At 43.7% G+C, this 23,889-nt stretch overlaps 1 protein-coding gene across 7 annotated transcripts in view; it reads left to right on the top strand.

Annotated features, from left to right (window-relative positions):
* Positions 1-23,889, top strand: part of RC3H1 (ring finger and CCCH-type domains 1) — a 96,903-nt gene that overhangs the window by 28,106 nt on the left and 44,908 nt on the right. For all 7 annotated transcript variants that reach the window (XM_090047767.1, XM_090047765.1, XM_090047766.1 and 4 more), the window contains one exon: positions 14,756-15,125. In XM_090047767.1, the coding sequence (XP_089903893.1) occupies positions 14,895-15,125 (231 nt within the window). In that variant the 5' untranslated portion in view covers positions 14,756-14,894. The remainder of the gene's footprint in view (positions 1-14,755; positions 15,126-23,889) is intronic.

The following is a 23,889-nucleotide window of genomic DNA, read 5'->3' as shown; positions in this document are numbered from 1 at the left end:
GTGGCCATTGAGGTGAGGCATGGGAATGGTGGTGACGGTGCAGAGTTGTGCCCTTCCTGCTGCTGGGTGGCCAGGGGGCACCTCACCTTGGTTGCCATGGTGATGTGGTGCTCCCTTCTGCCCAGAGGTGGTCTGGCCTGGCTGGAGCCCCATTCCTCTGCTGTGGTCACAGAAATCTGGGGGGAAACATGCCCCCTGCCCTACACACACACTGGCAGTATCCCTCCCATCCCCTCCCTGACCCCCATAGACTCCTCCACTGCCTGGCTGCCATGTGCATATGTGTGTACGCATGCATGTGGCACCCTCTGATCCCACTTGCCCACAGCCCCTTGCAGGCTGGAATTCTTGCTAGACTGCAAGGGGAAACCCGTGGTTTCCTGGGTTTTTCTCCTTAAAAGGAGAAAATCCACACTTTTCTGTGGCAAATGGAAAACCCAAATCTCTGTTCATTACTGTCCTGCAGCGTCCTTTGTTAACATCTGAAATAGGTTCCTAAACTGTTGCAGGGGAGTTACAAGTTTGAAGACTTGCAAAAATAATTGTTTTGCCTTTGCTTTGTTGTTTGCTCAGAAAGCAACACTGACTGAACTGTAAAACCAAAAGGGAACAGAAACCCCCCCAAATGTTTCCTTGTTGTGAATTAAAAGTAAGGGATCCCTCTTGTCCTCTGTAAAGGATAATGTCAAAGAATGTGCTTAGAAACAGTTATTCCTATCTATTGGGATGTGGGGGGGGAAGGGGAGTAGTCTTTTTCAGTGTTTCAGAGGTGCTAACATACTGTAATGATGGACATCTTATAAATATGTAGTAGAATAGATGGATACCAAATATGTGTAAAACTTTGAACCATGAGTATCTAGATTTTAGACCTGTACTTTGCTCAGAGCCATTCCTTTGGTTGTTGAGAGAGAGATGTTCAAACTCTTGTATGACTTGGAAAACAAAAAAGGTTACTTGATGTTATTTCTACCATTCTTTTGTTCTTCAGGTATTTAGTTCTCCTCTGTATCTCTTTCTGCATCTAACAGCCAGTTAGAGCCCTGTAGACCTATTTGTGTTGCTGCTAGACAGACTACTGAAGGGGTCAGAAACTCCTGGCATGTGTGCCAGAGGTATGCAAAGGCGTTTTGCTTGGCACGTGTGTCTTGGGGCAGATGTTGGGGAAAGGGCCAGGGCTGTGCTGTTGTAACAAGGATCAGGCCTCTCGCGGCTCCCTGGCCATCCACCCCGAAGCATGTGTGCACCAGCCATCAGGAATGAGCCAGGCCAGGGCTTCACGGACTCTGGTGGAGCTGCTTGTAGCATCACTGCCTCCTGCCACAGTCAGCCTGGCTCCGTGGCAGGAGCCTGCACAGAGGTGGACTGCTCTCAGCAGGTGGTGGGGACTCTGGAAGCAGCTGCATCAAGGTCTGTGAATCTCCAGCCGCTTGCTGGTGGCAGGTGCACACATGCCTCTGGCCAGGTGGTAGGGAAGGGGCTTAGGCTGCACTGCCACAACAAGGATTGGCCTCCTTACAGCTCCCCTTCCATCCACCCCTGGCATGCCAGCATCTTCCAAGAGAGGTTGTGGGTGTTCTTGGCTCTCTTCCCTGAAACATTGCCACCCCCTGTATTTCTACCCCCCCCCCGAAAGTGTCCTACTTCACAGGTATGTATGGAGTCTTTTACAGTAAAAGGGAGAAGTTCTGGACATTCCCTCCCCTGTCAACCTGTTTCTCCTTAAACTTTCCCAAAACTTGTTTTGATGACTCACAGAAAAGTTTTGCTAACTAATGACCTGATGACTTGCAGAATTTTTTTTGCTGACTAATGACCTGTGAGGTCTCCTTATTTGTAAAGGCTTGGCCATTTCCCCTTTCTTTTAACTGTAAACTTTTCAGGGCATATAAGAACTGCCATTTACTGGGTCAGATCATAGGTCCATCTTGTCCACTATTGTCACATGGGCAGAGAGTAGATGCTGAAAAGGAGAGTGAACTGAGTATGAGCAGCGTGTTTGGTTTGTTTGGGGTTTGTTTGTTTTTTGGCCCACTGTCCCTCTCTCACTTGCAGCCTCCAGCATATATGGGAGTTAGGGAAGTTCTAATTCAGAGGCTGTATTCCCTAGCTCCCATGCTCAGTAGCTACCGATGCCCCTTTCCTCCAAGAAAGATTTTATCCAATCCTTTTTTGAATCTGGCTAAACTGTCAACTTCCACAGCATCTGGTGGCAGTGAGCTCCATGCCTGAATTTCACGCTGTGTGAAAAATAACTTCCTCATGTTAGTTTTAAATTTACTACTTGCTAGTTTCATTTTATGACCCCCTAGTTCTGATGTTGAGGGAGACAGTAAATAATAAAGCCTTATTTACTTTCTCTTTGCCATTTAGTATTTCGTAAACCCTTATCATGTCCCCTCTCAAGTGTCCCTTTTCTAAACTGATTGGCTTAGCTTCCTTAGTCTCTCCTCATACGGAAGCCCCTCCATACTTCACCATCTTTGTTGCTCTTCTCTGTACCTTCTCTAGTTCTTCTGTCTCCTTTCTGAGGTGTGGGAACCAGAAGTAGGCGTGGTATTCGAGGTGTGAATGCACCATGGATTTATAAAGGAGCATGGTGATAAATAGAATCATAAAAAATGAGGGTTGGAAGGGACCTCCCTCAGGAGGTCATCTAGTTCCAGCCCTCTGCTTAAAGCAGGACCATCCCCAGCTATATCATCCTAGCTAAGGTTTTGTCTAGCTGGGCCTTAAACTCTAAGGACAGATTCCACAACCGCTCTGGGTACCGGTAATCTGTTCCAGTGTTTTATTACCCTCCCAGTGAAAAAGTTCTTTCTAATACTGAACATAAACTTCACTTGCTGTAACTTGAGACCATTGCTCCTTGCTCTGTCATCTGCCACCACTGAGAACAGTTTGGCTCCATCCTCTTTGGAACCCCCCTTCAAATAGTTGAAGGCTGCTATGAAATCCCCCCCTCAGTCTTCCTTCTCCAGACTAAATAAGCCCAGTTCCCTCAGCCTTTCTTTGTAAGTCATGTGCCCCAGCCCCCTCACCATTTTTGTTGCTCTTCATTGGACTCTCTCCAATTTGTCTTCATCCTTTCTGTAGTGGGGGCCCTAAAACTGAACACAGTACTCCAGATGTGGCCTCTCTAGTGCTGAATAAAAGGGAAGAATCACTTCCCTTGACTTGGTGGGCAACACTTCTACCAGTGCAGCCCAGTATGCTGTTAGCCTTCTTTGGCAACAGGGATACACTGTTGGCTCATATTTGGCTTATTGTCCATTGTAACCCCCATGTCCCCTTCTGAAGAGCTGCTGCTTGGCCTGTTTCGTCCCCAGCCTGTACGGTTGCATGGGATTGTTCCATCCTAAGTGCAGGACTTTGCACTTGTCCTTACTGAACCTCAGGAGATTTCTGTTGGTCCAATCCTCCAACATGTCAAGGTCTCTGAATCCTAACCTCACCCTCCAACACATATACTGCCAGCTCCTGGGGCACTCTGCTTGATACTGGCAGATAACTTGACATTGAGTCATTGACTATTACCCTCTGAGCTTGATGCTCTAGCCAGTTTTCTATCCACCCTGCAGTCCATTCATCCAACCTGTTCTTCCTTAGCTTGCCTGCAGGAATGTTGTGAGAGACTGCCCTCTATGATGAGATGACTGACTCTGTGAATGTGGGAAAACCAGTGGATATAGTATACCTTGACTTTTAGCAAGGCTTTTGATACAGTCAGGTTGGTCAGGCCTGACTTGCCCCTGGTGGATCCATGCTGACTTGTTCATAATCACCTGTCCTTCAAGTACTTAGAAATTGGTTCCTTGAGGATCTCCTCCCTGATTTTTCCAGGGACTGAGGTGAGGCTGAATGGTCTGTAGTTCCCTGGATTCTCCTTTTTTCCCTTTCTTAAATATGGGCAATACGTTTGCCCTCTTCCAATCACCATGAGCTTTCAAAGATGGTGGCCAGTGCAGTCGCATCAGCCAACTTCCTCAGCACCATCAGGTGGATCCCTTCTGGCCCCATGGACTTGTGTATGTTCAGCTTTTCTAAATAGTCCCTAACCTGTTCTTTTGCCACAATTGGCTGGTTACCTTCTCCCCAGACTGTGCTGCCCAGTCTAGGAGCTGTCCTTGCCTGGGAAGACTGAGGTGGAAAAGGCATTAAGCACTTCAACCTTTTTTCCTCATCCTCTGTCACTAAGTTGCCTCCCCCATTCAGTAAGGGACCCACACTTTCCCTAATCCTCCTCTTGCTACCAGCATACTTGTAGAAACCCTTATTACCTTTTGTGTCCTTGCTAGCTGCAACTCTAATTGCACTTTGGCTGTCTGACTTCATTCTTGCTTGCCTGAGCAATACTCTTGTGCTCCTGACTAGTAGTTTGTTCAAGTGTCCACTTATTAAAAACTCCCTTTTTGTGATTTTTAGCTTACTGTTGAGTTCTTTCCTAAGTCAAGCTGGTGCTCTGTCATACTTGCTAGTCTTCCTTTGTGTCAAGATGGTTTGTTCCTGCACCCCCAGTAAGACTTCTTTGAAGTATAGCCAGGTCTCCTGGACTCCTCTCCCCCTCCGACTGGCTTCCCAGGGGATCCTGCCCCTGAGTTCCCTGAGCAAACTGAAGTCTGCTTTTCTGAAGTTCACTTTGTTACTCTCCTTCCTTCCTTTCCTCAGGATCCTGCACTCAGCCATCTTGTGGTTGCTGCTGCCCAAGTTGCCATCTGCTATTACACTCCCCACCAATTCTTCCCTGTCTGAACAGCATGGCTCCTATTTGGCCTCTCCAATACCTGCACCAGGAAGTTGTCTCCAACACTCCCCAAAATCTTCCTGGATTGCCTGTGCACTGTTGTATTCTCCTTCCAGGAGATGTTAGGTTGACTGAAGTCCCCTATGAGAACTAGGGCTTGTGTTTGGGAAACTTCCCCTAGCTGTCTGAAGAAAGCCTCATCTACCACTTCCTCTTGATCAAGTGGTTTATAGCAGACCCCCACCACGACATCCCCCACTTTGACCCTAACTCTGAGGCTTTCAACAGGCCAATCGCCAGTTTCATACTGGAGCTCTGAGCAATCGTATAGCTCTTACATGAAGTGCAACTCCTCCTCTTCTCCCCTGCCTGTGCTTTCTGAACAGTTTATAACTGTCTATGATAGTGTTCCAGTCATGCAGGCTTCCACCAAGTCTGTTATTCCAATCCCGTCATAGTTGTGTGATTTGTACATGGACTTCCAATTCCTCCCGCTTCTTTCTTTCCGTTTTATTTGCAATTCCCTTCGTAATGATCCCTAACATTTACCAGAAATTGTGAAGCTGTTATGTTCAGTCATGTGAACTCTTCTTTACTATTTTAAGAATTTACTGGCCATTAGCTTTAAAAAAAAATGTGTAAGGTTCTTCGAAAAAGAAGTTAAACCACAACTTCTGTGTATTGGATGTTAACGTACTTGATTTCAAAGGTCTGTATCTGAAGCACAGTATTTCTTTTTTTTTCAGATGTCTGTAGGAAGCCAAATCTATTAGGATTTTTTTCTTGTTTGTTTGTTTGTTTAGTGTTGTTTCCAGCTCTTCTAGTGTAAAAAAAAAAAATGTGTAAAGTAGTAAAGTGTTTCTGTGCCTTGGTTTTCCAACCTGTTAAAAATTAATGCTTGACTTGCAGGATGTTGTGAATCTTAATTATTGTCTGTAAATTATTGTGAGATTTTTCTAATGAGAACTGCTATACTAGGGAGGGTTTTGTTTTGTTTTTTTGTGGACTTTTAGAATCTAGGAAGCCTTAAGGCAAGGGCGACATCTTGTCCTTAAGTGGCCCTCCCTGCCCTAAAATATTTTAGTGGCTACTGAACAAGTGCCTTTCACATGACAAGAGAAAGCCCTACCTTTTTATATGCTGCTCTCTCAACACAACTAAAGGGAAAGAAAATTCAGTTCTAACTCATATTTAACTGAGTTTCCTAAGTTGCAGTCAAAATTTTGTTTGTGTACTCCTTGATGTTTTCTATTTTAGCTTAATATAAATGAATCATGAAGTGGCCCCAGAACAATTCATTATTTTAGTAGGAATGTGTTTTCTACCTTTATTCATGTTATTTTATGTCATTTATTATCTGATATTTTTCAAGGCACGAATAGCACATTTTGGATAAAACCCTCTGGGTCTGCTTCTTTTTTCAAGACTGACTTCTGTTACAGGGCTCCTGCGTCTTTGAACATTTGTAAGATGTGTGTATAAAAAGAATGAGGAAGTAAAGCACTTGGAACTTTTAGTCAGTTGATGAACACTATGTATAACTAGTCCATAAATTTTTTTTCCCTCCCCCTCATTGTTCTTAAAACACACTGGAGATATTTCTGATTGCTGTTTTATTTTCATGAAACTCCAAAAGCAAAGGTAAGAAATTCTCTCCCCTCTCTTTCTCTTTTTTGTGCTCTTCTATATCAGAAGATTGTTTGTGATTAGAAATAAGCTTTCATTTTCAGAGGCTGTTCTGCAGAACTGGGTGTGGAAACATTGTGTAATGTAATTTTCCCTTTTTGTAACTGCTGCAGTTGGCTGCTGTTTCTACGTGTGTGTGGTTTTTTGTTTTTGTCTCTCTTTTAAGACAACACAGTACTGTCTGCCTCTTATCAAATGATCAGTTTCTTCTACCTAGTCAAAAGACTAGTCATGTTATTTTAAGTGAAATTTAAGTGTTACAAAACCTCTATATGAGCCTAAGGGGAAGTGAGAGAATATTGCAGTGTTCTTTTTCAAAGTGGAAGTTCTGTTTGCTTAAAGAATTTAACAGTTGGTAAAGAGTGATTGAAAAAAAAGTAACCTGTAGCTCCATGACAGCCATGTACTGTCATCTCAGTGTGCTTAAACCTTGTGCAGGAGGGACCACCCTATGTCATATTGGAAAGGTAGTATATTTTATAGGTTTATTTAACCCTGGATTTGTATCCTGGCAAAGGATTTGGTTGTCATGCTGGTGTTTCACGATTTGGCCATTTGGGAACTGAAAAACTAGCAGTTAATTTAGTTGGAACAGCATTTTATATTTATTTTTCAGTAATCCTGAGTACAGGAAATACCTTAAATTAAATTAATGCATCATAGCATCAGTTCTATCATGTAAGGGGAAGGTGTAGTAAAGGACATAAACTTCTGATAAAACCACCTGACTGAAGATCTATAAGGTAGACTGAATGATAAGGAAAACAGGGAGTATATCCAACTACTTGAACTTCTCTTGGATACAAGTTACAATTGGCTGACTAATTTGTCCCTTTCCTGTATTACTGAGGCAGTAACAATTCTTTAAAGTTAATACCATTTTATCCCTTCTTTTAAAAAAATGTAATTATAAAGTAGCCAAAAAGTGTATTCATGTGAGTAGTTGAATTGGTAATGGATGAAAATGCCAGTGATTTGGTGGTGAATAAGAACTTCAGCATTACACTTTGTACTATGTAAATCTGATTGATATCTTACTTTGTCTCACTGTGAACAGTTTAACAAGTTTTGATTGCTTTACTGCAAGGCAAGAATTGGCAAAAAAGGATGAGATTCAGGAAAGAGCAACCAAAATTATTATAAATAGTGGGAAGAATGCTGTATTAAAAAGTCAAAATTGAGCATGAGAGAGGTTATTTAACTTGAAAAGAAGATTAACAAGATGTTGGACATTGTAACATATAAAGATAATGGGCCAGCTTTAGCAAAAGGTAACTGCAGATCCTGATTAAAGGATCACTAGGAGCACTGCATGGGAGTGCATGAGATGTGCTGGGTCATCCATCACAAATTCCACTTAAAAGTGATCTCTCTGAACAGAACTTTTAATGGAACTCCATTCGCACAGAGTGGGGAATGAGAGGCATATAATTTGTCCCCTTGCAACAACATATGTGAATAAAACCCCCAAATTGTGTTTGTAATGAAAGTTAATTGGTATTCTTTACAAACACACAAGGACCAGGGGAGATCCAGTTCAATTAAAAAAGGTAATGAATTTTAACTGAAGATGGGAGGGAGGCTTCCTGTGTTAGAACAGGGGTGGACTATTATTTCGGCTGGAGAGCCAGTTAATGAGCTTTGATGAGCTGTCAAGGGCTGCAGTGGTAGCCCTGCTCCTTGACAGGTGAGCCATCCCCTGGTTGCTGTCTTGGGACCAGAAGTCATCATTGACTCCAAAATGAACATGGGCCGGCAGTGTGGGGATGCAGTCAGGAAGGCCAACCATACCTTATCATGCATCCACAGATGCATCTCAGGCAGGTCCAAGGAGGTGATACTCCCCCTCTATGCGGCACTGGTCAGGCCACAGCTGGAGTACTGCATCCAGTTCTGGGCACCGCACTTCAATAGCGATGTGGACAACATGGAGAGGGTCCGGAGGAGGGCCACTCGCATGATCAGGGGGTAGCAGGGCAGGCCCTACGAGGAGAGGCTACGGAACCTGAACCTGTTCAGCCTCCAAAAGAGAAGGCTGAGGGGGAATCTAGTGGCCTGTTACAAACTAGTCAGGGAGGATCAGCAGACACGGAGGAAGTCTCTGTTCCCCTGAGCACTACCAGGAGTGACCAGGAATAAGAGTCACAAGCTGGCAGAGGGTAGATTTAGGCTAGATATTAGGAAGCACTACTTCACAGTCAGGGCGGCTAGGATCTGGAACCAACTTCCAAGAGAAGTGGTGCTGGCTCCTACCCTGGGGGTCTTTAAGAGGAGGCTAGATGTACACCTTGCTGGGGTCGTTTGACCCCAGTACTGTTTCCTGCCATGGTGGGGGGTTGGACTAGATGATCTACTCGGGTCCCTTCCAACGCTAGAAACTATGAAGTCCTATTCCTTGCCCTGGAAGTACCCCTTTGGGGGGTTGCCATCTTGGAACTGAAAAAGAAACAAATCCTATGCTAAAAGTCAAACATCTATTATAACTTATTTTAAGTTTACTTCAAAAAATATTTTTGGCCCCTGATTTTTGTTTGTTTGCATAGTGTATATACAGGCAATTTGCATAATAGCTCAAAAATAAAGTCTTACTCTGGTATATTATGTGGGGTTTATGAGGGGGTATGATTGAGTGGGGGGTGTGTAGGGTATGTTGAGAGGTGTGGGTGTGTGTATATGGGGGTAGTGGGGGATTTGTGGGGTGAGGCAGGGTAGGGGTAGTTGAACCCCCTCACATACCCCCCCATGACGCACAGCCCCTGCTGCCCATGACAGTAGCTACAGGTGTAGTCCCGTTGGGGTGCTTGTGGCCTGCACAGGCACAGCTGCCCAGTGACCTGCAACTGCAGCCAGTTCTGGAAGCTGCACAAGGAGCAGAGCCAAGCCAGTCTGCCTCTATCGTACAGGACTCGCATGCAGCTTCTGGCACTCAGAAGCCCCACGCAATGAAGCTGGCTACTGTTCCCGCTCCCTGCTTCTGCATGCAGGTCCTGGGACTCTTCTAGGAAGCAAGGAGCAGGGCTTCCTGCCACTTCCAGCAGGGAGCGGGGAAGGCAGCCAGTTCCATCACATGGGGCTTCCCTCCTCGTGACTTGTGAGTCCCAGGAGCTGCATGTGATTTGCTAGGAGCCCTGCGTGATAGAGGTGGGCCAGCCTAGCTCTGTTCCTTGCCACCGACAGTAGGGGCTGTGCACCATGGAGGGGAAGGGGTGTGTGAAGGTGCCCCCCGCAGCCCTTCCTTACACCTCACAGACCCCACACCCTGCCCACCCAGGCTGTGTTCCTGATGCCCTGCTGGGTTCAGTGTCCATGCTCCGGCCCAGCTGCAGCTTCCTTGCCTGCTGCCTGGACCAAGCAGAGACATTAGGAGGAGCTGCTGGAGGTCAGGGAAACTGAGCAGGTCCCCCAGTGGCTGCAGCAGTAGCAGCAGCGGCCCCGCTTGGAAGCTGGGCATGCTGGCCAAGGCTATCCTGCTTATGGGGGTGGGAGCAAAGCATGTGGGCTGGGCAAGGTACAATTTATTAATGGTCTCCTGTGGGCTGGATGAAATTGCCTGGCAGGCTGGATCTGGCCCATAGGCTCTATTTTGCCTACCCCTGTATTAGAGATTGCTCCCTAAAACAGGCAAAATGACAGACTTGATTGGTCACAAATATGATTATTACAGTATGACACTTACTAGGGTATTTTGAGGAATGGAACCTTGAGTGAAAAATGATAGTTCCCAAAGAGGAGCAAAATATTTTTAGGAAGCTGTTCAGAATCATTTAGTAATGGTTAAGCAGCATGGATGAATTCTCTTGCACACTTACATACACACCTATATACATGCATGTATGTGTATATAAAATAAAATCTAGAAGTATCCGTCTGGTTCCAGTGATAACATCAAAGGTGTATGGCTTGTGGGCTGTTTTTGCTCTGCAAGTCAGGAATAAGAGTATAAAATTACCTATTTTGATTGGAGAAAATGAAGCATTCTACAGGCATTGTGCTCCAGACTGCTATTCCTCTTGCCTTTCTTGAGTCTCGTCTAGCATTCATAAGTAGTTCTTACGTTGCATCTGCAGACTTTTACAAATATTGGTAGATAGCACTTGTACTACTTCTGCATGTAAAATTGTATTGCTTTAAACTATTGCACAAAAGCTAAGCCAAAAACATGTTCTGACTTCAGTTTTGTGTCTTCTGGTGCTATGGTAAAATGGCATTGCATCTGAGTTCAAAAATAAATTTGTGGTGGAAAGCTGTTGGTCATTCACTATGAATTCTGTTGCCCCAACAATAGTTAGCCACCTCCTGTTTGTTCTGGTAAGAAGCACATGGAGATTATCAAAATGAAACCATTCAGGCCTTGCTCATTGTTGCCAGCTCTCATATATGGTAGAATAGGCCTGTCCAACTTCTGAGTGGCTGAGGCTGCAGAAGATTCTTGAAAGAAGAATCCTGCTTGTGCTAATTCCTAAATATTATTTAACCTACGTAAAGTAAACAGACAGGAAAAAATCATTGTACTTTATGCTTCATTCTTTTCTTCGGTATCATCTGGCTCTTTTCACCTCTTTTTGGCATTAAGCGTTTTGTAGGCCATTACAAATGTGATCACTTGCTCCATTCTTAATCCAGCCTTAGTTTATTTTGGATGAAATCACAATTCGAGAAATTGTTTCTACTGAAGCAGATTATGGTTACAGATACTTTCAGATGAGTCACAAAGTAATGCCAACATTTGTTATACCTGTTTAGCAATGTGACACTCAAAAGAGCAGATTTGGGCATTGGTCGGGGCTTTGAAGTAGATAGAAATTATGAGGTAAATTTATAGAATATTAAAAATTACAAATGAAAGTTAACATGGTATAAATATTATTAATCATATTCATTTTACCTTAACTTTTCCTTGGAAAAAAAAATACAAGCAATCACCAAACATGTGCTTAAGTATCACTCTTCCCCTTCAGAAGCTTCAGCTAAACTAATTCAGTTCTTCTGGTTGGTTTATTATATGCAATATAAGACAACTTTCTGGAATATTCAAGAATGTTTGCTTGATGAAAGCCAGTTTCAGTGTATTTAAAAAGTGCTGTTTTGTCATCCTTCATATAGATGACTCCAGCCTGGGCTTTTCAGGACCTCTGGGTTCATATCTGTTGGAATTGTCATGAAATGTGGGCTTCTGAAACTCAGGGTGGTATGGTGTGTCTTAAGCACTATGTTGTCCAGGCCCCCACAGCTGTCGTGTACAGATATTCGTTCACAGACCATCCTTTGACTATTTATTACATCACCAGACAAAGGGAGGATGTATTTCTGGGGGCTGGTATGGAGAAAACTTTGGGCTTTTATGAAATCAGCATTCTACTCACCCTCTAGCTGTATACCTATAACAGGGCAGGAGAATATATAGGCTGATTCTTGGGAGAAAACCATGCAAACATCTCTAAAGATCCCTAAACCATCAATGATATCCTTACTTTTTCTCAAGTGAGAGTAACCTCTAATTAGTATTTTGTGTCCAGACAGAATGCCAGATATTGCATGTAATGCATGAAGGCTCAGAGTTAGTGGATGTGTTTTTGCTAGATTGGAGCAGTCCTCTCTTGTACCTTCCTTTCTAATCCCTTCTAACTCTGTAGGTTCAGAAGGAAGATCAGATTTGAAAAGGCCCAAATCATACCAATAGCACTGTTGTGGATATTGAGTGTTTATATTGATATGGAAATATTTTGAAGCTGTTTAGAGACCATCATATTCATCTCCATCCTGTTTTCAGACCTTTTTCTTCCTAGTAATAGATAATCCTCCATCCGATCCAGATATTTCATGTAGAGCTAAGGCAGTGGTTCTCAACCTTTTTTAGACTCAAGGTATCCCTTCATAACTCTTGTTAAAATGGGGTACCACTTGATTAAAAATGAAGTCTTTTTATTACAGTACTTACCTTCTTACAGAGGGACCAGGCAGTAGGGGCAGGGCAGCGAGCAGTTAGGCATGGAGAGCTGACATTATCAGCTATACTGGTCAAAAAAAGCCAATTGCTGATAATGTCAATCTTTCTTTTATTGGGCCGATCCGAAATGGACCAGTTATATCAGTGCACCTCTAGGAAACAAAAACCTTTCTTTGCTCATCGTTTACTATGGAACCAGCCATGAATTGCAAGTATTTGTTTTACTGTGTCTTTTGAACCAACAGTGATAGTTGGGATAGATATTAGACATGTTTTTGGACGTGAATTGCCTTTTTTACTTTGTCTGGAAGCTTGTTAAACATCTCTTCCAACTATACAGATTATTTGAACCCATAAAGGCAAATAAATGTGCTTCTTTCTGACTGTGGGGAAAATCAGTGTAGCAAGGAAATGGATTTTAGAATCTCAAGAAATTAATTATGAAGTGCAAGACAGAGGGAATAGAAAATGTTATGTAGCTTGCCAGCAGTAATTAATCTCTGTGATATTTGACTAGAGCTTCTTAATTTTTATTAGAAGCCTTTTGATCATAGTACTGAATGGATACAGCCTCCACTGACACTTGCCAGCTTGGTAGAAGACAGATTCCAGTCTGAAAGTATTATAGTGTCTGATCGCAGTGCTTTCCCCTGATAAAAAGAACTTACTTTAATCATTCCATTTTTAGTTTGCTCGTGTTTAGTCTATTATCATATTTCTCATAGCATGCATGATGTAGTGTTGTTTATGTTTTGGACTTTGTTAGTATTTTCATAGGAAGGGGATGTTTTATCTTATTCCCCCTCACACTTAGAAACAAATCACTTCCTCCCAGGTTATTTTTCCTTGGGGAAAAAAGTGTTCCCTGAAATCTGTCAGTGCAGTAGGGATTATATTACATCTTTAAAAATGTATAATATAAATAAAGGTGGTTGGATGATGATTTCCTGGGAACAAATTACTGCCACTTCTTTGTAGCCTAGAGTGGCTTCTGAAAGAATCCCTCTCCCCCTCCTTCCAGTTCACTGGGTTATAGCATTCATTGCAGATGCAAGCTGAGGCGCCCTTATTTGCTAAGGCTCTTCAAAACCAAGGCACCTTTTCTTAAATGCTTGCAGTGATATATTCTGTATGTGTTTAAATGAGCAACCTTCTCCTTTTCTAATCCTCAGTCCTTTAATCAGAGTATTGTTGAATTGGAGCTATTTCAGCATCTAAAGTTTAAAGTCAAAGGTCTGTCCAGTGCTAGAAGCCCTTTGGGCTAGCATAATTGCAGCACATTAGATTGCATAGCCAGTGGTATGCAAGGGAGTGATATGGGTAGTCCATAAAAGCATGAATTTGAAAGGTAAATAAAAATGATTTTAAAAATGTTAATTTTTGTCCTGTCACCCTCACCAGGTTATGAGTGGTGAATAGGGTGTGAGCATAGACCACAGGTAAAAATTTTGACTTGCCTTTTTAAATTCTTGTTGTCTTGGTACTTCCTCGTTCACTGAGGGCATCTCAGAAGTGATATCATGTCTACCAGAAACCTCATTTGCAATCAGTCCAGAGTATTTGTAATGTCACTGAACTGCACATTCTGGGATGTCTTCATTTACCAGGAAGCATAAAAGTAACTTCATGGAAGGAAGGGAAATTTTTTAACTTTGTGCTTATTACTACTAGAAATTTGTGACATAACCCGTTTTGCTTTGCAGTTGGCCTTTGTAGGAGAATTTTTTTGAGAGGTGTATCTGTGTACATGTGATAACTTCTGGATCACTAGTAGGACAGACAGTGTTCTTGTTCCTTAGGTTATTTGTTTGAATTCATTTGTGACTGGTCTTGTTTCAGATGGCTGTGTTGGACAATACATGCGTGTGTGTCTACACTTTGCCTAATCCAAACCTGTTCCACCCAGTGGCAGCCTTTCTGTTGACTTGGTTAGACTGTGAATCAAACCTGGTCTAAACAAAGTTGAAAGTTTAATTAAGCTGTGTCTTTTTTTTTTTTTTTTTTTTTTTTTTTTAAATGGATTTAGTTAAGAAAGTTCATGTGTTTGCACTGGTATATTCAATTCATGTTTTGATCATAGTGATTTTCTCAGTTTCATTTTCATTACCTTCTATTTCTTGGTAAACATAATCCATTTTTGCAACATTTCTGAAAGGTAAATAATCATTCTGTGTTTTGTTTGCAATGCAGAGGTTAATTGACTTGGCCAAATCTAGTCAAAGCTGGGAGTATAATATAGTTGATGATTCAGTCTCCTGTTCTAATCATAGAACTACACTCCCACTTCCAGCAGACCTTTTCAGGGATTAATTGGCGTAAAGGATTTTAAAATGTTGTATCCAGTTGAGTGAGAGAACTTTTTTTCTTTTTTCTTTCAGGTTATGTTTCACACTATGTGCTGACTGTCTGTACTTACAGAAGATATTTAAAAGCAAGCAAAAACATTTTTTCAAAGATTTTGATTCCAGTGGAATCTGTTCTTTTTAGATTTTGTCTAGTGAATTAATTCCTGAAGCAATGCCTGTACAAGCTCCACAATGGACGGATTTTCTCTCCTGCCCAATTTGCACACAGACTTTCGACGAAACAATCCGGAAACCTATCAGTTTGGGCTGCGGTCACACTGTCTGCAAGATGTGCCTCAACAAGCTCCACCGTAAGGCATGCCCCTTTGACCAGACCACTATCAATACGGATATTGAGCTCCTTCCTGTGAACTCAGCATTGCTGCAGCTAGTGGGCGCTCAGGTAATCATATTTCTCTGTTCTTTCAGCTTTTAAATGGGCAATTAGTGAATGAAAAATGTTGGACTACAGACAGCAGGTAGATAGCTGTAGAGCCAATGTCCATCTGTGTGATATGGTCAGTTCCAGGGTCCTGGCTCTCCGCATGATGAAAAAGTTGCCTAGGAAAATGATTTTTAACCAAATTCCTTGGAACATGTTGCCTGTGTTATCTTTCTGTGATTGAGACAATCTCTGGTATTTTGTAGCCATAAAAGATTATGGAATTTTGGAAACCTGTGGGGGGGGGGGGGGGAAGCTTGTTTTGTTTTGGGCATGAACCAGCATAGGGGAAGGAGACTATTTTATAGGGCTACTACACTGAGGCATATTGAAGGAAGTGTTTACTGGTGATCAAGCTTTTTCCATTGTTTTACCTTCCATGTCTACCTGGTGCTCCATCTAGTTCAGGGGCAAAATATGGCCCACAGGCTGGATCTGGCCCACGAGGCCATTCTGTCTGGCCCATGGGGCCCCTAAATAAATAAATAAATAATAAAAGCTGAAAATTTAAAATGCATCTGTTTTTGGTTCCTGTCAAAAATGACAGGAATCAGGGGCAGTAAGATCCAGGGGAATCCTCAGTGGGCTCCTGCAGCAGCAGGGCCTGTCTGACCCCACCCCCTCAGCGAAAAGCCCTAGCAGAGACTTCTGGCCTGGGACCATGTGGCTGCCCTGTGCCAGACCCAAAGATAAGGTGGGGGAGGATCCTGGGCAGGGAAGGAGCTGTTCCTTTCAGCCTCCCCCTCACCTGTTCCTCCTATCCAAAAACAAAATGGGTCATCAGTACAGTGTCACATAACAACTTTGATGCCTCCCTCCTCTTTGCTCCCGAAGAATGCTTTTCACCTCTCAATTCCCTGCTGTAACATTTCAACTAGATCAGGAACGGGCAGTTATTTCGGGCGGAGGGCTGCTTACCCAGTTTTGGTGAGCTGTCAAGGGCTGCATGGGTAGCCCCACCTCTTGACAGGTTCCCTGCCCCCGGTCACCATCATGGAACCAGCATATATGTCCCAGGCCAGCACTAGTGGAGCCCAGAGCGGAGAGCAGGTTGGCAGGGGTCTGTGGAGCCAGGCTGGACTGCATCAGCAGGGAGAGGGAGGAGCTGGCCCAGTTCCACAGAGCCCCCGCCGGCCGGGATCCTGTACTCCTGCTGCCCTGCTCTGGGCCCTGCTGATGCTGGTCCCAGGACACAGGTGTGGACCCTGTGCTCCCGCACCCGCTCACTCCTAGTGCCCACCCAGCCCCGCGGTACACATGGAGGGGCAGTGCACAGCCCCAACCCCCTGCTTGCTGGCAGGGAAGGAGCTAGTGCGGAGCACGGGGAAAAATAGCCCCTCCACTGCTCCGGTGCTTCCGGCTCACCTGTTGGGGCTGCACTGCGATGGGAGCAGCTGCAGCCCCCCTGCTTGCCACGGTGGACAGCACTTGCTGCTGCTGCCCACCCAGAACGCACGCACTGGGCACACCAGGGGCGGTGGTGGCAGCCTGACTGCAGCCTACAGTGGCACAAGCTGCGGGTGGGCGGCAGCAGCAGCAGCAAATGCTGTCCAGCGTGGTAAGCGCAGGGGCCACAGTTGCTGCCGCTGCAGCACAGTCCCAACAGGCGAACCAGGAGCCAGCGCAGCACCCAGGCTGGCAGTGGGGGTGGATTACAAGCTGGTGCTGAGCGCAGAGGCAGAAAAGCAGGCCACCCCCGCCCTGTGCCCCGCACTGCAGCCTTTCGTAACCCGCCTGGGGCTGCCAGTGCCTGCTCAGGACCGCCCCACGTGGGCTGTGACTGGTAGCAAGAAGGAGCGTCGGCCACGGGGGGGTAGAGGGGCTGATTTTCCCTGCACTCTGCACCAGCTCCTTCCCTGCCAGCAAGCAGGGGGTTGGGGCCGTGCACTGCCTCCAGCCTGTACCACGGAACTGGGTGGGGGGGACATTGGAGCACAGGGCCTGCACCAGTGTCCCAGGGCTAGTACCATTTTTTCCTTTTTTTTAATACAGTACAGTTATGTAGATCAAGACTATGGGTCAAAGGGCATTAAAGGATAATGAATGCTACTGTTAAGTTACTTCATTTTTCATTTTTTTCCACTGGTTTAGCAAGCAAAGCTTGATGAAGCTAGTTTCAGATTGGCAGTGAATGTATTAGATTCTTTGGGAACTGCCAAGAGTAGTAGGAGCTTTTTAGGTGAGTTGATCAGGCAGTGAATGATTTTATTTCTTTTTTCTTTTAAGAAAAATTTACAGCACCTTTTAGCTTGGCAATTTCATTGATTTTTAGTTTTAAATCCCTATCACAAAAAATCTTTCTGAATAAGATGGAAACTCACTTTGTTGAGTGACTGTGTAGGCTGTCACTTTCCACTATCTTCTATTAATCTTTCTCAGCATGGCCTTGAAATCTGCTATGGAGAATTACATTTCAGTGTTTAGAAAAAAGATTTTTTGAGAGAGACCGTAAGAACTTTGTGCTTTCACCTGCTAAGGTGTACTGTCTTTGGTGCATGCCCACAAAATGAGTTGTGAACAAGTTGCTTTATGAAGTGCATGTTCCTCTGAACAAGGGGCACTCGGTTTGAAGGCCAGATCCTATCTGCAGAGCCATGTAGTTTGGCCCATAGGCCTCCCTCTGGGTCCAAAAACTTAGAGGGGAGGAGGGTAGCAGCAGCAGCATTAATTGCTACTTTCCTGTTATCAAATTTCCAGACCCATATGGAGCCTCATTGCCTGAACAGCATGGCCTGGTGAGATAAATGGGGTGCATAGGTACCGTGCAGGGCCAGGCTGAGGTGAGCCTGAGTCCACACCTCTCATTCATCCCATAGAACCAAAACACTGAGCACTACTGCTCTGGACTGTCATTGCTAAACATCACAATTACATGTTGACCTCACCTTGACTTCTATTCCCTGATATGACTAGGAGTACTTTGGCCTCTTTATAAATTGTTGAAGTTTCAGCCCTTATAGCAACTTAGCTCTAATTCCTTAAAAAAAGTAGTTTATATTCCAGAAAACTGAAGTTTTGTCAGAGTAGGAAATAATGTGAGGTACATTTGAAACTTTTATCTGAAGAAAATAAGTCACTTGTTTTTGAGTTCAAGATTTTCCAAAAGTAGTAAAGATCTATAAATGTCTGGTCTTCTTGCTGCTTCATCTCTCCTTCCTCTCCCCTCCCTTTTATTTTTGTTTTGAGAAAACAGGGTTTTAAGAAACAAAACTTTGTAGGAATAGCAGTGATGATTAGATTTTTCTTAACTAAATGTCATTGGTTTGTTTGTTGTCTCACATAATAGGTGAAATAAGTAGAATTGTAAGTGTTTCTAGGAATATTGCTTGCTTATTCCCAGTAAAAGAAAATATTTTGATAGTTTTTACTACTGTTTCACTAAAATGGAGGATATAAAATTTATTTCAGGAGTCCCTTAACTAAACCTTGGCTACTTAAGTATCCCTTTTTCATGTTTGCTGGGCATGTCTACATGTCACCCTATGGCAACATAGCAACGCACCGCATAGTACACTATAGCAACATAGCAGTCACGTGGATCTACATGTGATCACCAGCTACATCGCTATAGCGACATGCTCCCTCAGTATAGTGTGCCACTACGGCCGCAAGGTGGTGAAATCTAAGTGTACACCACACGCACAGTACAGCAACTGCCCATACAGCAATGTGTAGACACACTCACTGTGAACAGCCATCTTAAAAACAGCCATAAGAGATGGTTTTTGAAGGTGCATAGTCACTGATTTGATGTCTAGTCTCTCTGCCCCCCTGATTTTTCTTTGACACATGAAACTACCCGGTCCGATTCCAGATGGACTAAATATAGTTGTGCCTTACACAGGAATCATGAATGTGACGACAAAATAAGTGTGGTATGCTTAATGGATAACAAACTACCCTGTAGTATTATTATTATTTCTTCCAAAGTACCCTTTTCTTTCCCTTACAGAAATGAAATTTAACAGTTATTTCCTTTTTTGACATCTGCTACAAGTCCTCCTATACTGTCTATTTCAGAAAATATCACACAGCATTTAATTTTTTAACTTGCAATCTCAAGACTTTTGCCATTCAAGTGTCATTAGTATTTTTATTAACAGGATACAAAGGTAAAATAACATGGAATAGGTTGTTTCTTTGTTGTTTTTTTAATTAAAACCTTGTGTAGAGAGGATGATGATCTGTGGGAGAATTTACACTACCACACTGCATGCATTGTGGTGTGAAATTAAATCATAAACTTGAATGCCTTTTTAAGGAGGAGTTTAGTCCTAAGAAACAACCCCTTGCATAAATGTTTCTGAAATTTAAAGCATTGCATATGGGTTTTTTTCCTATGTATCTGTTTGCAGGAAAAGTTTAAGGACAAATATGATTTACAAAACTGGCGTAGCTCTGTCTGCACTTAATGAATCTTTATTTTATTCAGTTAAAACGTGTTTTTGCGACGGTTACTGCAGTGAATCAGACTGATCAAAAACATGAAATGATCAATTCGGAATCTCTGCCTGACATGAAGCTTTAACGTTTTTTCCTGGACGCACCCCATGCGTTTTGATATAGACCAGTATCTCCCCTGGAATAGGCAACATTCCAGTGTCAGTCTCGATATTAATTATTGTAGAGGAAGAAGCATACAAATCAAGAGTGCATTAAAGCACCAAATATCCTTTTTTTCCCCCTTTTTCTTGCGCTAGCCCTATCTTTGGAGCAGTTGAGTATATTAAACAAGCAGGGTGGATTTGATTTAAATTATATTGATTTTTAAATCATGATTTAATCCTTTATTCATTTTAACTTCTTAAAACTTTTCACTTTTAGAGAGAGGCAAGGGCTTGACTCTGTACACAAACTTGCAAAGAGGTGATAGGACTGATGAGTAGGTAATCAGGTCTGTTATCTTTCATTTCCATATACTGCTGTTAACAAGGATGTTGTCTCTGGAGACACAGATCTACAGTTTGAAAATGGAAGTGATGCTTCATAGGGTCTTCTAGACTGAGAATTGAGTCCCATTGGGTAGAGTGCTTTTCTTTAGTCTTTACTAATCTATAGAGGAGCCTCTGGGAACCCTGTAAGATTGGGCCTGTAATATAAGTTCATGGCCTGTTGTGATCTATTTATAAAACATTTCTAAAAAAGTTATATGAATATCTTATCACAAATGGTATATAATTAGAAATTATAATATCTATGCCATGATGATATCTTTTGAGTTTTAACATATTTTAAATTAAAACTATATATGGGGGGGTGTTAAAAAAACATCTTTAAAATGCGATTAAATTAAAAAATGTATTTATTTTTTAAATTGTTGACTTTTATCAACCCTCTACACAAGGCTAGTTAGTTATGTGAATCTTGAAAGGGTTGGAGAAAGATTGGAAAGGAGGAAGCAGTATATTGGTGCTAAAGTAAAAGTAATAAAATAAATCTTCAGTACCATCTATTTTGAGACTCTCAAAGTATTTTATTATACACTAATTAATTAATTTAATGCTTTTTCTACTTTGTCATGAAACTTTATATTAGGACAACATAAAGTTTAAATAACACATGCGAAGTGAAGTAGCAGTTCTGTGCCAGGCACAGCCAGGAGTAAAATCCACATCTTCTGTGCCTGGTGAACAATAAATAACTGTCCTTTTGTAAATGCAGGTTTGCTTCTTTGTTTACTTTAGAATGAAAAAATACTGAGATTTACACTGTTGCTACCATACTAACCTGATTCTAAGGTGAGCCCCCCGCCCCCATGGGGAAAAACGCTCCTTATCTTAGAACTATGTACTGGGGGGAGGGGGAAGCAGGCAGCTGCTGTGGGTTGAGCTCTAGTACTTAGCTGGGGTTGGATTTGTAGCCATAGCTGCTGCCTATTTTCTCTCCTCCCCCCTGCCCATCTCTGCACCCTGCCATCTTCTCCCTGCAGCCTCTGTCTGTTCCTTGTGTGAAAGAAATGCATATATATGTTTATCTTGTGGCATTAGGATGAGAAACTAACAGTAATACTTCACCTATGCTGTAGTTTTTTAAGCTTAAGTTGAGATAAGGTCAAAGCTCTCTCCGTAATGCCCATCTTAATGGGCTGATGCATGGTTCTTCTACTTGCAAAACAAATACTAAGTAAGGGTAACATTAAGATTTCCCCTGGATAGCAGAGAAATAAAGGGAGACTGAATCCTGTCTAGGTAACATTTAAAGTATCTTTAGATTTGGAACTGTTTGACTAGTCTGATTAACTCCTTGACTTTTTTTTTTTTCTTTCTGTGTTGCCTTTTTGTGGAAGAGGAAGGCCACTTCATGGTGGTTTGTCTAGGCAGAGCTGGTCTTTCCTTAGACCAGTTTTGCTGCATGTGGCATTCCTGACCAATGCTGTGAATGTATACTAAACCTACCCAAATTCAAGATAGAAGTCCACTGCTAACCACTGTTCATGTTTCACCCCTATTCCCAGCTATTTCTATCTGCTAAACATAATGCATAATGGATGGATGGATGTCAAGTTGTCTCATAGTCCCTAGACTGAACAAAGTGAAGTTAAATGGAAACTTGCACTCAGTATTGTACATAGGTCAGGGATTGTATAGGCTGTCAGTCTTAGCACAAATAGAGATGTACATGGCTGGACTGAGACGTGTTCTGCTTATTTAATTTCCCAAACAGAAGGCAACTATTCATGGCAGAGCTTTCTAAGTGAGGCTTGTTACACTATTACAGTGATGGGTAACATTGAGGTTGTTGGTTTGACTGATTTGCAGGTGATGAGCAGGGATCTGGGTTTTCCATTCACCACGGAAAAATACATTAAAACCTGGATTTTGTGATTTTAAGAAGAAAAACATGAGAAGTACTGGGTTTCCCCTTGCAGGCTGGCTCAGTTTCAGTCTGCAAGGGGCTGGGGAGAAGGGCCATCAAGTAGGGGACACCAGGTACACACATGCACATGGCTGCCCGGTAGCCTGGAGAGCAGCTCCTGCAGGTAAATCTGGGGAGGGGGTGGGATTGAGGCCCCCATAATGAGAGAGTTAAGCAGGGCTGGAGCTGCTGCTGCTGACCAGCTTGTGTTGTGCATGGTGTTTGGGGCTGGAATGCACGGTTACAGGGCCTAGGTGGAGAGCAGGATGGAGCTGTGGGCAGCTTGTCCAGGGGTAAGTTTGGGGACTGGCTCTCTGTTGCTCTGTACACACTTAAAGGGGAGCACGTGGGGGCATGTGCTCCCCAGATTTGTCTGTGGGGTAGGCTGCCTACTGTGGGCTTGAGGCACTCCACACTGCTGCCCTCCCCACAGGGCCTCCATGGCCCAGCGGGCAAGACCCAGCAAGGCAGACAGAGCAGGGCTGGGTGGGGAAGCTCAGTGCTACCACCATGAGTTCCACACCGCCATGGCAAAGTGCCCCTTACCCACCTAGCAGCAGTGGGAAGCATAGCCCCTCACTGACACTCCCACTGCTGCCAAGTGGGCATGTGGTGTCTTACCGTGGTGGCACCTGGATTGTGACGGCAACATTGAGCTTTCCGCCATACTCTGCCCTGCCACACTGGGTCTTGGCTTCTGGGCTGCAGAGGCCCTGGGGGGAGGGAAGCGGGGCAGGGAGCCTGAGCCTGCATCCTGTTCCTGCCCCTACCCCATGAGCTGTGCTCTCAGCCATTGCTGGCCATGGGGGAGGAGAAGCTGGGCTCCATGCTCTACTCTGCCACAGCAGCCACCACCTCCCATGGGCAGCAGCTGGGGCTTGGGCGCTGCTGCAGGTGGCAGGGTGCTGTGGACCTGGGTCCCTGACCCCATAGACCTGGCAGCTGGGGGCCCCTTCCAACAGGACTTGGGAGCGCAGGGGGTTGTGGGTGGCGAGTGAGGGGCACTGGCTGGGTGGGGGGGGAGGCTGTGGGTGGTAAGTGAGGGATATGGGGGGTTTTAATCAGCATTTGCGATTTTTCAGATGGAGAAAACCAAGAACCCTAGTGATGGGGGAGAGGCAGGTGGAGGGAACTGCTTCTGTAGTAGTGGTAATAAACATAAATACTCTTAGTTGTACAGTCTTCTTCACCCAAAATTGTTTTATTGAGATATCCACTGGAAAGTGCATGAGGAAATTATGATTGTTTTTTGAAAAAAAAATATAGCACTTATAGTATAGAAACAATACTCTGAAGAAGCACATAGGCTTCCTTACTAGGATTAAACTTGTTTCCTTTTCTGAAAGGAGATGGGTAGGGGACAGGGGAACATAAGATGCTTACCTTTCCTTATATGAAGGAAATTCTGCTGTTCTGACTACACTGGATTCAGATAAAACAAGTTCAGGTTTATTAGAGTACATGCATGGCAGAATGTGCAATTTTGGGATCAAAGTTTGGATCCCAATTGAATTCCTTTTGCCAGTACATGAGGAGCCTGGGATCATGATTTCAGGCTCCACCTGCAGTGAAAGTCAGGTCCCTGTTTTAATCAGGTGATTGTCAGCTGGCTCCAGCACTGTACTAGGGCATGAACTGCCCCCAGTACAGTTCCAGGAGCTGGCCCAGGACCGGATCCTGGGCTTGCCCTGCACCAGCAAGTTGAAAGCCAGTTTCCCAACAGTCGGCTGATTTATCATCTGGCTCTGGGAGTTCATACTAGGGCTTGAACTGGCCTTACTATAGTCTCTGGAGCTAGCCTACAATCATCTGGTGCAGTCCAAGAACAAGCTGATTGGCAGGGACCACAGCAGGCTGACTGGAGACCCCC

The sequence above is a fragment of the Crocodylus siamensis genome, chromosome 5, assembly GCF_052110815.1.
Source record: "Crocodylus siamensis isolate JL-2025a chromosome 5, ASM5211081v1, whole genome shotgun sequence".
Classification (NCBI taxonomy): Eukaryota; Metazoa; Chordata; order Crocodylia; family Crocodylidae; genus Crocodylus; species Crocodylus siamensis.
The sequence above is the reverse complement of the archived record's forward strand: the minus strand, read 5'-3'. Positions and strand labels throughout refer to the sequence as shown.